At 26.5% G+C, this 16,636-nt stretch overlaps 1 protein-coding gene across 1 annotated transcript; it reads left to right on the top strand.

Annotated features, from left to right (window-relative positions):
• Positions 1–2,328: 2,328 nt before the first annotated feature.
• On the top strand, positions 2,329–12,065 carry LOC129978651 (acidic leucine-rich nuclear phosphoprotein 32 family member B-like). Its single transcript, XM_056090652.1, has 8 exons — positions 2,329–2,450; positions 3,804–3,947; positions 5,755–5,874; positions 7,757–7,922; positions 9,670–9,747; positions 10,336–10,412; positions 10,524–10,575; positions 11,286–12,065. The coding sequence occupies exons 1-8, from the start codon at positions 2,403–2,405 to the stop codon at positions 11,336–11,338; spliced, it is 738 nt and encodes a 245-aa protein (XP_055946627.1). The 5' UTR covers positions 2,329–2,402; the 3' UTR covers positions 11,339–12,065.
• The last annotated feature ends 4,571 nt before the right edge of the window (positions 12,066–16,636 follow it).

Here is a 16,636-nt window from a genome sequence, read left to right as displayed (position 1 = left end):
TACGACATCTGTTTTATAATTATATAAATTATATATTGTATAATGGTTGAGTTTATAATAAATTCGTTGCAATGCAATATAATCCAACTTGTCTTTTTTTTCACACGCGATTATTTTAAAGAGAATTCTTTATATTCATTAATAAAACAAATGTAAAATATAGCAGATTAAATTTTACTCAAATAATGGGAAATCTATTGTTAGATTCATATATATATAAGAAATAATCAAAAATATAAGCATTATGATAATTCCAATTAAAAAATATTTCTGAAACAATCTAAAAAAATTTAAATGATTTCTAAATCAAACTAAAAAAACATAGAGAGCACTAATGCTGCTACTACTAAAACATAGATGAACATAACCAAATTAGTAAAAATAAAAAAGAATCAAAATTACAATCAAAAATAAAATAAGAATCCGGCCTGAAGACTTTCTCAAGGGTCACCCTCAGGCAGAGATTCAAAACAAGGGATTATTTCTGTGAGGGTCTGACTTTTTGTCCAACAATATTGACCCCTAATGACCCGAATCCCCTGAAATTGAGGCCGAAGAAATGCACCATTTTTACAGATATAAAACAATAAATTACGAAAAATACAACCTCCAATGTAAGCGAAAATTACAATAACATAATATAAACTATAAAAGAACACTCACAACCACATGAAATTTTAAAATTCTAGTATATTATTATTAAAATTTACAACAACCAGCTAGTAAAAATTTATTCAATTTACAAGCAATAGTTAATATCCATTGAAATTGCAAATGATATTAATCTTCAATATAAGATTTTTGATAAAATCAATTTTAGAAAAGAAAATTTTTCTCAAAAATGTTAATTTATATCCGATATTCTTAAATTTTAATATTTTTTACATTTCAATTAATGCAGAATTAATAAAAAACACAAATTTTCAAATTTTTTCTTAAAAGTTCATAGTAATGTGGTGACGCTTTATAAGCCAGATAACAGCTAGGAGACAAGAGAAGTTTCGTTTGTCTTGTGGTCATGTTACTCGGTTATGAACCACAAGGTTGCGAGTTCGATCCTTGCCTATCACTAACAGCAACAGATATGAGACATTAAAAATTATTATTGTTTGGAACCCATTTTTATTTCTTATTTACAAATTTTTTTTTGTTTATGAAAATTAAAATTTTGTTATTAAGAAAACGTTAAAGTAAATTTTAGTATATATCAAAAATCTAATTTACTGAAACATAATAATTTTTGCATATTCTATTTATATTAAAAGCTAGATGAAGAATTCTTCAAAAGCAAACATTTTGATATCTATACTCAATTAGTTATTTTTATTATTACTTCTTCTTTTAATTTTCTTTTCTTTCATTTTCAAACATTAATTAATTTTATTTTAAATAAATAATGAGTAAACTAGGACAATTTGCTAAAAAAATTAGATGCTGTCAGAATCAATGCAAAGAATTAAAATCGAGATATGAAAAATAGATCTTGGTTGTCAGATTATTTCAGCTAAAGTACATAAAAATAAATAATAAATTGTTATAACATATTATTCAATGCATAATTTACAATAGTATCATCACAATGTTGATCAACGTTAATAAATGTAGAATTTACAATATACATTTTACAATATTGTTTAACATTGTGTAATGTATAATTTTCAATTTTGTCCGCACAGTTTTGCGCAATATTATATATTAAGCATTCGATTTTTAATAAAAAAATTGTTCCAGTTGATTTTTTTGGAATAAATACCAAATTAAATACATTATTAAGCTATAACTAATATGTTTGTTCCACAATTTTACTATATCAATGCTTTTAAAATTTGTAGCATCTTTAGAATATTTTGACATAATGTGTATTATTTTCTATTTGATATTTTTCAGTATTTACGATATTTTACAATATTTTCCGAATACTGTGCAATATTGTGGAGCTGGTGAAGTCTTCCTTCAAATAAATTATCCATATGTGGTTAAAAGAATCTACTTTCTTATTTTTTGCAAAGAATTATATTAAAAGCAGAATCTAAGAAAACTCTAGAGTTGGGAGAAGCTTTGTATGCAGTCTCCCCGTTTTTATTATATTTTTATTTCTTCAACATAAAAATGTGAAAAATTGTTAAAAATATGCGAATGAGATAAATAAATTTTCTAAAAAAATCTTATGCTCCTTTTTGGAAATTTCTACTCATTGCTATTAAATGTAAGTAGCATATGAAAGAATCTATTATTAATGAGCTGCTTATTAAATTATATTCGTTTTTTAATTTTTACACATAAAAATAATAAAATCGGAGTGACATTAATTATGACTTTTATTTTTGGCAACAGTGACTATCATCTTGTTGAACAAGTGAGCATCGTTTTTAACGCTTTCGCAAGTCCTAAAAGTCGGCAACATGGAGAAACGGATTGAGCTTGAAAAGCGTGGAAGGAACCCTGCAGTGGTAAAACCACTTTGTATTAATATTATTTCCGAGAAAACAGGAAATATCTTAGAAATTTGCTTTAATGTTAATTATTATACCTTATCTTAAATAAGTTCATGGTCTTGTATGTTACTGTTAATCAATGGCGAGTGCTGATGCTTCTGTAGTGATGTGTATTTCAAAAGAACCGCGTAGTACCCGCCGAAAGTCTGTTTATTGAATATATTTTAATAATCTGTTTCTAACGGAAGCAATCAGTCATCAATATGATTTTGATGTTGTTTGAAGTTATTATATTTGTTGTTTAATTGTCAGCAACGTTGTTAGAATAACTTTTATTTTATGTCGTTGGTCTTGTTATTTACATCGTACATGAGTTGGGGTTAGAATGCACTTTTAATTTCAAATTACAGAATTTGCTTTGAAGAACTGTGCAAAATCTTAGTATCTACATTAAATAAGTTTTTGCAATGATTTTTTAAAATACTTAGGCATTTAAAATAAATGTTATTTGATTTTTTTATTCTTTTAGTATAATTAATATTGTAGGAGCTGGTAAACCCGACAAGCGAATAGAAATAACAAACTCGTTTAATATTTAAGACATTTTGATTCAACTTTTAAAACTAAAATTATTTGATTTTAATTAATTAATATTTATGAATTGTTTTGTATTTCAATAAGTGGTTGATAATATCAGTGAATGAATTTATTAATGTAGTTGTAAAATATACGATTTATGGTTAAATGAAACTGTTTAAAAAATTGTATTAACATTTTTGGATTATTTTTATATTTTAAGATGCCAACTTATCTAATTATATTTTTTTCAATTTGAATAGATTTGAAAATTTTGAAAAATAAAACTTGAATATCTAATTGAATTTTTTTTCACTGGGGTTAGGGAATTTTAATATTGGCTTATGCAAAATTAAAAATGATCACATAACTGATATTTAATTTGATATATTTTTAAAAAATATAATCTGCTTGCCTTATAAATGATTTTTTGACTATTTTTAGTGATAAATGCTATGTTATGGATTTTCTGTATATGCTGTTTGTTTCATTAAATTAATAAAATATATTAAATAATTACTGATGCTTAAAATTTTAGTGTTTTTTACTTGTTGATCAATAATATTATGCCTTTAGGGTCTATTTCAAAATTCTGAACTTTATATGATCTTTAGTTCACAGAATTTTGAAATAGATGACACGAATGTTCTTTGCAACTTAGTTTGGTTATTCACACTGAACATTGGCAGTACTTTACAATTTTTTAAAATTCCTATTGAAAGATGATTATTTGCCTATCATAACTTTTAATGTTATTAAATTCATAATGGTAGATAATGGTTTTCTTTTTAGATAAAAGAACTAAACTTGGACAATTGTCGAAGTACGTCAATTGTTGGTCTAACTGATGAGTTTGTAAATTTGGAGTCCCTGAGCCTTATTAATGTTGGGCTCATCAGCCTCAAAGGTTTTCCCAAACTGCCAAATCTAAAAAAGGTGGGTCTAAAGCTTATGTATGAAGCACCTCTCTTATATTGTGAATTTTAATGTAGATGTATTAATTCTTTACATTATCTTTTTGAAATGCTTGAATTTTGAGGTAGAGTTTGAAGGTCACTTATATTTAAACACGTAATTTAATTAAGCAATTATCTTTTCCAGGTATGTATTGTGATGAATGAGAAATAACTAAAGATATTACAATAATATGTGCTCGGTTAAAATAAATATGGTCATATACCAGGTAACTTGAAGTGTAATAAATAAATTATAACCCAAAATGCAACATAAAAAATTTTTGTGGGCAAAATAAGTTTATAATTTTAAGTTTTAATTATGATTGCATTTGTACCTAGCACTAATTTTTTTTTTTTTTTGCCGTTAAGTTGACATGAAAAATCAGTTTCTTTTTATTTATTTGTTGAATAGAAAGTTGTATAATATAAAAATATGATTTTATATTATCTATGATATTTTAATTAATATTAAGGTTGAAAATACAATAACTGTAGAATTTAATGAAAGTGATTTTATAATTAAGAATTGTCTTAAGGACTGTTTTTTAGAACAAGTATTACACTTGAAATAATTCTGTGTAATGTTTATATAAAATATTTAATGTGCTTAGAAAAATGAGAGAAATCTATCAATAGATTTGAGGTTGAAAATGCGTTAGGTCGCTGTACAAATCATTTTCAAACTAAATGAGTAAGAGAAAATCTCAGTATGCAAAACTAATTAAAGTAAGATGTTAATTCTGAATTTGAATGCGAGAAAATATTTTTACTTGTATCTTTTTCTGTCAGAATTTTATATTAAGTTGTAAGTTTGTAATATTCTGTTTATGAAAGCTAATTTTTAAATTGCCATTATATTTTAGTTTTAAAATTATAGCTCATTCCTTAACTCTAATCAAGCTGATTGCTTTATTTTGGTTGGAAACATTTCAATAATAACCAAACTTTAAACAAAGTAGATGCAAGTTAAGATAGTAAAGCAAAGCAGATAAAAAAGGCTTTCATACAAACAAGGTAAACAAACTAACTTGTAAACAAGGCATACAAACTAATATTTAATGCTTTATATATTTTCCAGCCAATATGTTAAACAAGGTATGCATATTGTGTGCCAAAAGATTTTTTTCCCTTGTTTTAAAGAATTGATAAATTAAGTTTATTTTGTATTTTCTGATATTTAATTGGAAAATATACAGGCTGATGTATTGAAATTTGTATGCAAGTCATTTATTAGAGAGTAAATATTGTGAATGAATGAAGCTGTTAATTTTAAAATAATATATAAAATACTGCATGATATAAAATTCTTTTAATACTTTTTGATGGAAAATGTAGAATAAGATTAAAAATCCTGATAAGAATTTTGTTAAAGAAATATGAAATTTTTCTTCATTTTTAAGTAAGTGGGTGGTAAATTTATTGCTTTTAATTGTCCATTTAATCACTTTTCATAGTTCAGACTGCTAACTACTCATCACTGATGTCTGAATATGACATTGGAAGGGGGAGCGATTAAATTAAATGATTTGAGCTGAAACAGATTAGTTTAGGAGAGCATATTCACAAGTTTGATACTGCACTATATTGTTTGCATGAAAATAGTTAATATTTTTCAATAATTTATATTAAAAAATATTTAAAAAAAACAGTAAATTTGAATTGTGAAGTACCGATACTTCTGTTTTTGTGTGTGTGTGTGTGTTTCTTTATTCAATTTTATTTCAAATAAATTTTAAAAAAATAATTTAAATATACAATTTTATTGGTTTATTATATATTTCTGGTAGTTGGAACTAAGTGATAACAGGATCTCTGGTGGTTTGAATTGGTTACATGACAGCCCAAAACTTACACATCTTAACCTCAGTGGAAATAAAATAAAAGACATTGAAACATTAAAACCATTGGTAAGTAAGATCTGTTATTTATAAAATTTGATTGATAATTTCAGTTAATATTTTATAAAATGTCATGCCATTATTTTAATGAACATTAATTCATCAACATGTTAAGGAGACTTAACACTAATATATATATGTAACATTTTTCCGAATCCTGTCGGCTCTTTAATATGTAACATTATTTGTTGTGAAGCAGAATGCAGTTTGAAGACAGTGAAGAGACTTTTTACATTTTTATATTCTTTTTAATCCATCGGAAAAGCATAATTATTTACAAGCAAAGACGCAGACAAGATGTCCGCCACAACGCGTCCAAAAGCAGAAGTGGGGAAGAAGGGCCGAAATAAATTATCCCTCGCCTTATATAACCTTAGATTTTTAAAGGGAAAATATTTCTCCACAGTGCCAATATATTAATAAGATTCTCATAGAGATTTCTGACGCATGTCAATCACATGTAAGGGAAACACAGGGATCTTTTAAGAAAGAATGTGCTTACTGGACATTTTTACCCCTTCACGCCGAGCGTGTGAAAGTATCGGCGTTTAGCTGATTAAGCAATTTTATGAAGCTTCTCTTGAATTAATTAAGTAGAGAAAGTGGAATTGGATCAGGAAATAAGAGAATATTTTAGAATGAAGTTACTTTGGGCTAAATTAAGATAAAATCTTGGAAATTAATTAAATTGAAATTGAAAGTTTAAAATATCATATATATATATATAAACTATTTACTTTGGATATGAGAAGTTGGCAGTACATTGTATAGAAACTTGTACAGATTTTCTTGTTCAGAAATCTTAAATTTGAAAATGTATTTCACACTTTTTTCAATATTTTTTTTTTCTTTAAAGAATTTTTATAAACAGCTATATAAAATTAAGCATTCAATTTTGGACACACACACATTATATAATATAATGTGTGTATATAATTTTGCTTTTGCTTTTAAAAAATATTTTTATCTAATCGGAATTTTTACAAATTGATCTCTAATTACATTAAATTTTTGTATATGAATTTACAGAGTTTAGATTTTAGAAAAACTAAACTTTAGGAGGAAAAAACCCTTTTTGAAAGATTTTTGTACTGAAATATTGTAATAAAGCCCATTGATATCAAAATTAGAAAATAATAAATCTAGTCAATTTTAACTATTCTATATATTTTAATTTTTCTAATCTATATTTATGAAATCAATAAAAGTTCTAATGAGCAAATGCGTATTAATATACAGAACTAATTGTAAACCAGTTGAATAAAATGTAATTCAAAAATAAATAGGTTAAAAAAAATTAAAATAGGTAAAATTTTCAAGAAAATACACTCAAATATTTTAATTGCAATTTGAGATATGGAGCAAAACCAACCTTTGTAAAGCATTTTATGCGTTTCGAGTTAGTATCTGCAATATCAGTAATTTTGGTGTTACTAATGAATATGGCAGATAAATTCAAAATTGTTTTATTTGGTATTTTTAATTTACATGATTTCTACTTTTTCCCTGTTATTATGAAATAATGTAATGTTTTAAAATGTTAAATGTTACTTAAAATGTTACTTACTAAATGTTACATTTAAAATGTTACTTAGTTGTAGTAGCTATGGCCTTTATAATGTTTTTACTAAAATGACTTCATATTTCAACTAAATGTTATTTTATTTTAAAATGTTCACAGAAATTGGTTCAAGTGTCAAAAATGATAGAGATAAATGAAATAATTTTCATGAAACAAATTTTTTAGTATTAAAGAGAAAAGATTTTATTATTATATAAGCTTTACTGTGTTACCACATAAAATAATAATTTTCTAATTTATTTATTATTTTCTATTTATCTATTCTTATTATTTTGGTAAATGTTTCATAATTGTATTTTTTTTTCTTAGCAAGCATTTAAAAACTTAAAAAATTTGGATTTGTTCAACTGTGAAGTCACAAATGTAGATAACTATAGAGAAGAAGTCTTTGGACTTATATCTAGTTTAAAGTACCTGGATGGATATGACAGAGATGATAAAGAAGCGGAAGATTCAGAAGTAGACGATGATGATGGTGGGTTTTCTGAATCTGTTATATATTGCTTGTTTTTTAATATGAAGCAAGTCTTGTAGTTTCAATATAAGATGAAAATTTTAATTTAATTTTAACTTAAGACAAATAAGAAAGAAGGTATACCATCGGAAACTATTTTTTTTTTCTTTTATCATTTAAATTGTTTTGCATCCTATTAATGTGTTTATAATTCTTCTGAATGCAGGTGCTTTTGACATTTAGACCTTATTATGATAGTATTTTTTATAAACTTATCATTTTTTTTAAACAATGAAAAAATTTTAACGGAGTTTTAGTCTTTGTTTTAAATTAATAAGTTTTAATAAATTTGCTGTTTTTGAAAATCTTACTTGTCTGTAAAATGCACCATAAATGTTAGATGCAATTATGAAATTGTAACATTTTTCAAATATTTTAATTTAATCTGTTAATGCTAAATTTAAAGTGAAAGTTAGAAATTAGTAAATTTTTATTCAATAATATTGAAGATGTTAATAACTTCGTAGTAAAATTTAGTTTTGAAGACTGAGAAAATATTTCATTTCTGAAAACTTGCTAAAAAGTCATTAAATTACTTTTTTGTAAAAAAATATTTTTGAATATTGAAATATTATAAAAAAAACTGCTATCATATTTCTTCCATTACTTTGAAAATGTATTAAAATAAAAAAAATTATTTTTCAAAGTTTGAGAAAACTTAATCGGCTTCTTAAATGAAGAAAACAATGTAATGAAATGGATTTATTTTTACCACGGAAGTGAAATATAACTATCTGATTAATAGGACATTGGGCATCAATGATTAAATGGCAAACTTGATAAAGTTCTTAAATATAGGATTAAGTTTTTAATAAGTGAAAAGTATATCACATAGCACTTTTTGATGTATTTAGCATTTTTAATATTAATATAATTCTTCACTTGTATATTAATGAAATTGTTTATATATGTGTGCATCTTCACATAAGATTAAACATTTTTATAGAAACAAATTGTGTACTTTTTCCACGCAACTATCATTTTCATTTTTAGAAACATCAGCATTTTTAGAAGTAAGCTGGAAATGTTCTAGTTAAAGCAAATTAAATTGTCTGTTTAATTTTAAATTATAATTGTATGGTTTAATTGTATTTAGGTCATGTTAAACCATTAGTTCGGATTCATTATAAACAGATCTTTTTAATTAAAAATATTGTACTAGTCGTTACTACATCACAAATAAATTTTCATAAAAAAATGATTGTTAATTGCAGTTTGTATTCAATCATTATAAGAATTATGATCTGTCAGTAAAAATAAATGTCATATATTGATTGGCTGATCTTCCTCAAGTCGCCTATTGAAATGGTCTAAAGTATTGACATTGAAAGATTCATATTTTGGTGAGCTTTAATCAGCAAAGTTTGGAACTTCATATCAAAAATATTTTGCTAAATACTTTTAAGAGAATTGGATAATTTTATAAATTATTTGTACTTTTTCAGAAGTGCCTTTCAAGGATTTCCAACGTGAAACATAATTCTTTACATTTTTAGAGAATTTTTTCCCAATTGGAAGTATATTACTATAGTTAATGATTTAGAAATTAACGTTAGGTGATGATTAAAGCATACACCTTACATTTTAACTAGTGATACGTTTAGCTTTGAAATCTCGTAAGAGTCTTGATGTCCTACATGTAGCTTAAACATCTTGTTCCTCTCATTCATCTTTTTATTTTTCATTGAAATGTTTATATATTTTTTAGGAAATGAAGAAGATGATGATGAAAATGATGCTCATGAAGATGGGGACAGTGAAGATGAAGAGGAGGATGAAGGCGAAGGTATATTTTATACTTTACCTCTTATGTTTACAAAACAGTTACAGACATGCATGTTTTATATTCCCTGAGAACAACATTCTTATATTTCATACAGAAATACATTTTGTCGAAGTACAGTTGATTTTATGTGTGATATTTAATACTTTGTTGTCTAATTTTTTTGGGGGTTTTTACAATGTAATATGTTTGTAGTTTGCATTAAATATTCTCTAAAGATAGATTTGTTTTCTTCAATTTTTCTTAAGGTATTTTGAATATAAGTTAAGATGTACTTATTAAATTTAATATATAGCATTTAAAATTTCATCATGTTAGATTTAAAATATAATTTAAACTTTTTAAAAGTAATTAATTGAATAATCCTTGAAAATCATTAATGGAAACTTCCTGGAATTTCCATAGTTTATTGTATTTTGGTTATTTACAATTATGGTGATACTAAATTGATATACTAATTGCATATTTCATTGCCAATGTAATATCTGAAATTATTTTTTAGAATAATTGTGAGAAAAATTCTTTTTTTAGTGATTTAGAACTAAACAACTGTTGACACTATTTTGACTTCTATTAGTTTTGTATTTTTAGATGAGCAAGATGATGATGAAGCAAATGCAGACGAGGAAGATGAAGACGATTTAGATGATGAGGATGCAGATGAAGAAGTAAGATGTGCTCAATTTGTTTTAGTAGATAAAATGCAGTATTGGATGATTTTGTTTATTATGCAAATTCTTTGTATTTATCTATAATTTTTTAAAAATTTTATTTTGTAGGAGGACAGTGAAGGAAATGATTTAAATGTTGATGAGGATGATGAAGAAGAAAGTAAGATTATTTTTCATGTATGGGAGGGCTAGCAAATTTTTATTAGCTGATTTTTTCTCATGGACATAATTTATTAAAATATTATAATATTTTAAGAATTGAAACTGCTTGAAAATACTTTGAAGATAAATTTTCTATTTTTAAGATTAAATTTTTTAAATTATATATAATATTGAAAAATGTTTAACATATTCTTTTTGGAATTGTAAGTACCAGAATGTTTATGCTGATTCATTCTTAATTCATATTACTAACTACTGATTAGCAATGTTATTAATGGGGTTTTTTTCGAATCAATAATTTATCAATTTATACTGCAGTAAAATCCTGCATCAAATTATCTAGATTTTTTATGCAATTAATGAAAATAAATGTATAAGTGATAAAAGGTAAAGAAGTAAAAGTAATTTATAAATTTTTTTTTTAAATTGGCATATAAAATTGTCATCAGGACCATCATCTAAATTGTTTTATTTTTCATAAAATAGATCATGTTGATTAATCGCCTTATAATATTAATACTATTTCTGTAAACAATAGAACGTCATAAACAAAATACATAATGCTAAATATTCATCTCGAAAGTATGCTTCATCTTGTTTCAGATTTTTCTATGAACATTTATTTTAGGGGAGGAAAATTATCTTTATTTTTCAGTTTGTGTTAAAAAAAAAAATAGCTGAAAGAACTTATATAATTTTTTTTTTTAGGTCCACGAGGTCAAAAGCGGAAAAGGGATGCAGATGATGGAGATGAAGATTGAAAAAAACTTTCCAAGAACATTGCTTCATCTATTCATCCTAATGTGTAGAGTGATAATTATGTACAGCATAACTTTTATTCATCCATCTTTTATGTTTTGCAATTCCCAATCAACATTTTCCTGAAGCGCAAAACATAAAAGAACTATCGACTGAGACCAAATGAAGGAAGTGGATGGCATTATATTTTATATAATGGCTGTGTCTACTTTGAGTCGTGCCTCGTAGTTTAAACCCACAAGCCTTGTCAGGATCCCTTTGCAATCACTGCACAAATTATAAGTACAGATTTAAAAAATGTAGTTTTGTAATATAATTCTTTTATAAATTTGTACTGTAAAGAATTGTTTAGTAGGATTTATACGAACATAAAATGGAATTTATTTAATCTTTAACTTGGACTAAGTAAATTTATTTTTTGATTAAAAATACTTTTTTGAAATGTAAGATTTCTTTCATCTCAAATTTTGGGATATTCATTACTTTTAATTTATTGATCATGCTAACTATAAAGTGTTTTCTTGCATTTTTTTAAATATTTGCTTTTTTTATTTTGAGGAGAGAAGCATTGTAGCAGGTTCCTGGTTTGGTTTTTGGTTTACTAAAGATAAAATGTCATTGCTTTTAAGTCCATTGCTTACTGATATCACGAGTCATCATTTTTGAACAAGCTTTTCTTGTGAAAGCTTGTGTATCACAATTGTTAATAAAAAGAACTTTTTATGGAAATCGACTACTTGCTTTTTCTTTTCAGCCATTACAGAATAAATTATTATTGTAACAAGTAATCTAGAGGAAAGCTTGGTTACTGGATATTGTATTTAGTTTTTGCAGAAAAAAAGCAAAACCTATTATTTGATAGTTTAAAAATAATAATTCTTTGAAAATTAACATGGGAAAATCACCGATGGTTTATTATTTTACTTTTTAAGTATGTGTGTGTGTGGGGGGGGGGGTTAAAGTTGTAAGGAATTTATCAAAAATTGTTACAGTGGAATTTATTGAGCTTATCAAAACATTTGTGTCTATAAAATCTAGATACTTGTATTTAAGTAATTTAATTAGGTAATGAGGAATAACTGAAAGGTATATATAAATTTCAGATTTGATTCATCTTTTCACAAATAAAGTGTTACATACATGCTGAAACTGTTTTACAGCAACCACCATCCATTCCATACTGAGGAAGGTACTTTCATTTTTAATAAATAAAAACTAAAGGTTTTTTTTTTTTAATACTTTAGTTGAAGATTTCTAAATTTTGGAGGGAAACGAATGATAAGTTTTGTGTTTGCATAAATCTTTTATTTTTTGTAAGAAATTCATCTAAACTTGTCATATAGGAAGCTAAGTCCATGGGTAATTTTTGTATTTTAAATTGAAAAGCAAGTCACTAAAAAAATTTACTAGTAGCTGTAGAGGAATGAATTTTTTTTTCTTGTCTTTGAAACTGATGATTTAATTCGTTTTCTCTTGTATTTCAAAGATTCAGATAGCTTCTTTGCTGTTTTCTTTTTATTAATTGTTGCAGTATTTTGTACATTGGTCGAAATTCTACAAAATATTCTTGAATATTGTTCAGAAATAAAAGGATCACGCTTGTCTCAAAACTGGCTTTTCATTTTGCATTTAGTTATCGTGGTCACTTGAATCTGCTACTTCAATAGAGGGCAGAGTTATATTTGTTTCCCACATAGGAAAAGGGACTATTTAATTTAGATTTTATTTTTGACATCATTTTTATGTTTGTTATTTTTCTTCTCTAGGGAGATGAAAGAAATTAATTTTACTGAGGTTGAATAGGTGACAATCCTGCTTCTTGCAAGGGATTTAATTTTATTTCCTCGAGGTTATAATAATAATAAAAAAAAAACTGCTTAAATATGCTATTGATAGAAATCTTATAGTATAAAAAAAATGAAACTGTATATAGCAACTTTGTTTTCAATATTGTTGAACTATTTATCATAGAACTTTTCAGCAGAAATAGACATTCCGGCTGTAAAATTGGGCGTCAAGACCATCAACAGTGATAACAGTAACTTACTTAACCATTTAGGAAATTAATTTGCCTGGTGGTTTACATATCAGCGGCGGTTACATGAAATTACCGAATCTGGTTTTAAATTCTTTCTCAAATGCAGATATAGCAGTGTCATCAAATTTAGAAGAACTCGCAATTATCGAAGAACTAAAAGTAAAATCCAGAGATCAATACTAAGAATTCTGCCTTCAAAAATCGATATCAGTTTTCTATGCTGGATTTTGAGCGAGAGTACAAAAATTTTGTTTTTATTGTTGCTATTAAGACTTGCTTTGCTGGACCATCTTCATGAAATCAAAAAGTCCAACAAAATCAGGTTCTTAAAAACGTTTTTGGTAAACCTCAAACAGTCAAAAATTTAGGAGAGAGATGTCTAATCAGCTTTAGTGTTCTGGTAAGAACGTCCAGCCATACTACAAAGTAAATACATTGATGTACCTATTAATAAATCGTAAGAGAGTCGTCTGAATGGTAAGTTTACTCGTGAATTGAAGAGGCTTTCCAGGGTCTTACCAAAATATATCATGCATGATTAGATATAACTTACTAAAACAGTTAACATACTTACAGCCAAAATAGTACTTACTTTCTTTTTTTTTTAATTGAGGAGATTTCAGAGTGAGTGTGACAGAAACAGCCAGCCAAGGCATCATTGCCATTCAGCTGATTATGAGATGGGACGCATTGAAACTGGATGAAGTGTCACAAAGATAGCTGTAAGATAAGATCTAAATGTCAAAGCTTGTTTTGTCTCCATTCTAAAAGATTGTGTACGGAGCACGAGTATCTGTTAAAATCTAATCTAGCGAATGTGTCAACATTGTGCAGACTTTTTATAAAACGGTATAAGTCGGACTTGAATGTGAGAAGTAATCAACTCTTCTAATAGTATTGATTGTGTCGTTGAAGGTTCCATGTGCACATCACTACTAGAAATATCTTCATCGCCACTATACATTTAAGGAATGCATTGAATGATTTGTGGAGCTATTTTCTCTTATTTAATTCAGGGCCCTCGCAACTTTTTTAATCACTCTTGTCAAAAGTTTAACATGGATGCATATTTTATCAGTCAATAGGGATTTCAAGGAGTGTGGCTGCACATTACCTATCAGGGCAGACTTATCAGTCATTTGTCAGTGGGAAATGACTGCTTCTTCAGACGCTGGTTATTGACCTTTTTGAAACCATATTACTCCTTAGGGAGTAAGTCCTTTGACAAATAGAAATTTTACTTAGCCAGTGTTTCTCCATGAGTTTACAAATAAAGGAAGCCAGCGCGATGGGGCTGTAGCATTTTGCAGAGTTTACATCTTTCCCAATTTGCTATATGGGGATGATAAACCTCTTTTCTATTCCTGCATTCCATTGTTTTAGCTGTGGAAATATTCATTAGATCACGTTTCTTGAAAAATCAAAAGACGTGCATTAATCTATTTTCCAAAATGACTAGTCTTGTAGGTACTATCTGGAACTGGAGACCTTCCAAAGTCCATAGATGAAGGCTAATTTCTTACAGCGAAAATTTGTCGCAAGAAATGGTATTATCCGTAATAGAGATAAGACAATTATGAACCAATCTAATGAATCTTCTTTTTTGATGATTATAAAATCTTTATCCAAAATCAACACACGCATATTTTTGTAGAACTCTCAAAATGCAGTAGTTTTGTTATCATGAAGAACCCGACCATCCAGTGGTGGATTTAGGCATTTTGCGATCCTAGGTAGTGCATATCTTAAGACATCCCCAGCCTTTGATTAAGTAATTAATTTAATTTTGTGTTCCTATGTATTTTTAACTAAATCAACAGTTAAATTTTAGGTAATTATTTTTATCATAACTTTGAGAAAATACGTTTTGTTTTTAATATATGTCATGTAAAAATTTTCTTGAAAACTAAAAATATTAGATAATAACACAAGCCTATAATATATATATATATATATTGAAAATGATTTTTATTTTGATACTAATTCTAAAAATGGAATCCATTTATTTTTATCACATAAGGTGTTTTTTTTAAAGTGATAAATATGTGGTAGGAAATAATTTAAATTTAATTCATAAATCCATATAAATTACATTTATATTCTAAACCAAGTAACTGTTAAGTATATGTATAAAGCTACAAGTCCTTATAGTAATGTCAAAAGTTCTTTTGTCAATTTTCCTATTATGAACTTTGCAGGAATTGTCTCTTTGTAGCATCTAGTAGTAGTCGGCTATCATGTTGACATTCATTTTTTCTTGATATTGCCTCTTCGTTTTCTTTATATTTTGATGAAATCTCACTTTGTTCTTCACTAATCTAAATTTTTAGAAAGGTAGTCCAAACCCGAATCAAGAAAACGAACGGTTAAGATCATATTACATCCTAAAGTTTAGAAATTTTTTATCGTCTCTTCTGCAATAGATTTATAATTTGGATCCTTTTTGTTTTAAAAAAAGGTAATAATTAGTTTTAAAGAGTTCTAGACCTTTCTTTCGTTTGTTTCCATTTTATTCACAAAATTTTCATCTTTCAACATTTTCCTGATGTCTGATCCTACAAATATATCTTCAGTTTTGCTTGGGATAAATCTGGGAACTGCTCACATAGGTATTTGAAGTATTCGCCTTCTTTTATATGACATTGTTTCATGAGACTTGATTTTATGTTAAGTGATGGAAATAGCACTTTTTTTAGAGCAACCAGATTTTTTTCTTTGAATATTTTTGACTTCAAGATCTAGTATCTTCCTAATTGATTATTCTGTCTTAATGTCTATTTCTGTCGCGGCTGTCCATTCATTAAAAAAAAGAGGAAATTTTGTGTACCATATCTGCTGACCAAGTATCATAGAAATCACTTAGATCTCCGTAAACTGCTAATTTGTTATCTGAATACGATTGTTTATTCAAGTTCAAATCAAGATTTTCATAGCACTTTTTCAAATGAGCTAAATGCTCAAAGATACAAAAGTATATTCGTTTTCGTTAATGCAATATTACTGCTTTGAGACTACTTTTTGATAAATCGATAAAAATTTTCCATTTATTAAATTTATATCGGATTTTGAAACTTGCTATGAGCCCTGGGCTATCGCTACAATAGACAAGTTAACCTACTTGTGGAAAAAAATAGAATGAACTCTTATTCTTGGTTCCGAAACTAAGAAAATGACGTATCAGGAGCCAATAAAGGTTTTTCTTTAAATCAAGAATTTAAAACTTCTTCCGAATCCTTAGGAAAACTTAAATCTCTGACTAAAT

Source organism: Argiope bruennichi, chromosome 1 (genome assembly GCF_947563725.1).
Source record: "Argiope bruennichi chromosome 1, qqArgBrue1.1, whole genome shotgun sequence".
NCBI lineage: Eukaryota > Metazoa > Arthropoda > Arachnida > Araneae > Araneidae > Argiope > Argiope bruennichi.
This window is presented reverse-complemented; position numbering and strand designations above follow the sequence as displayed.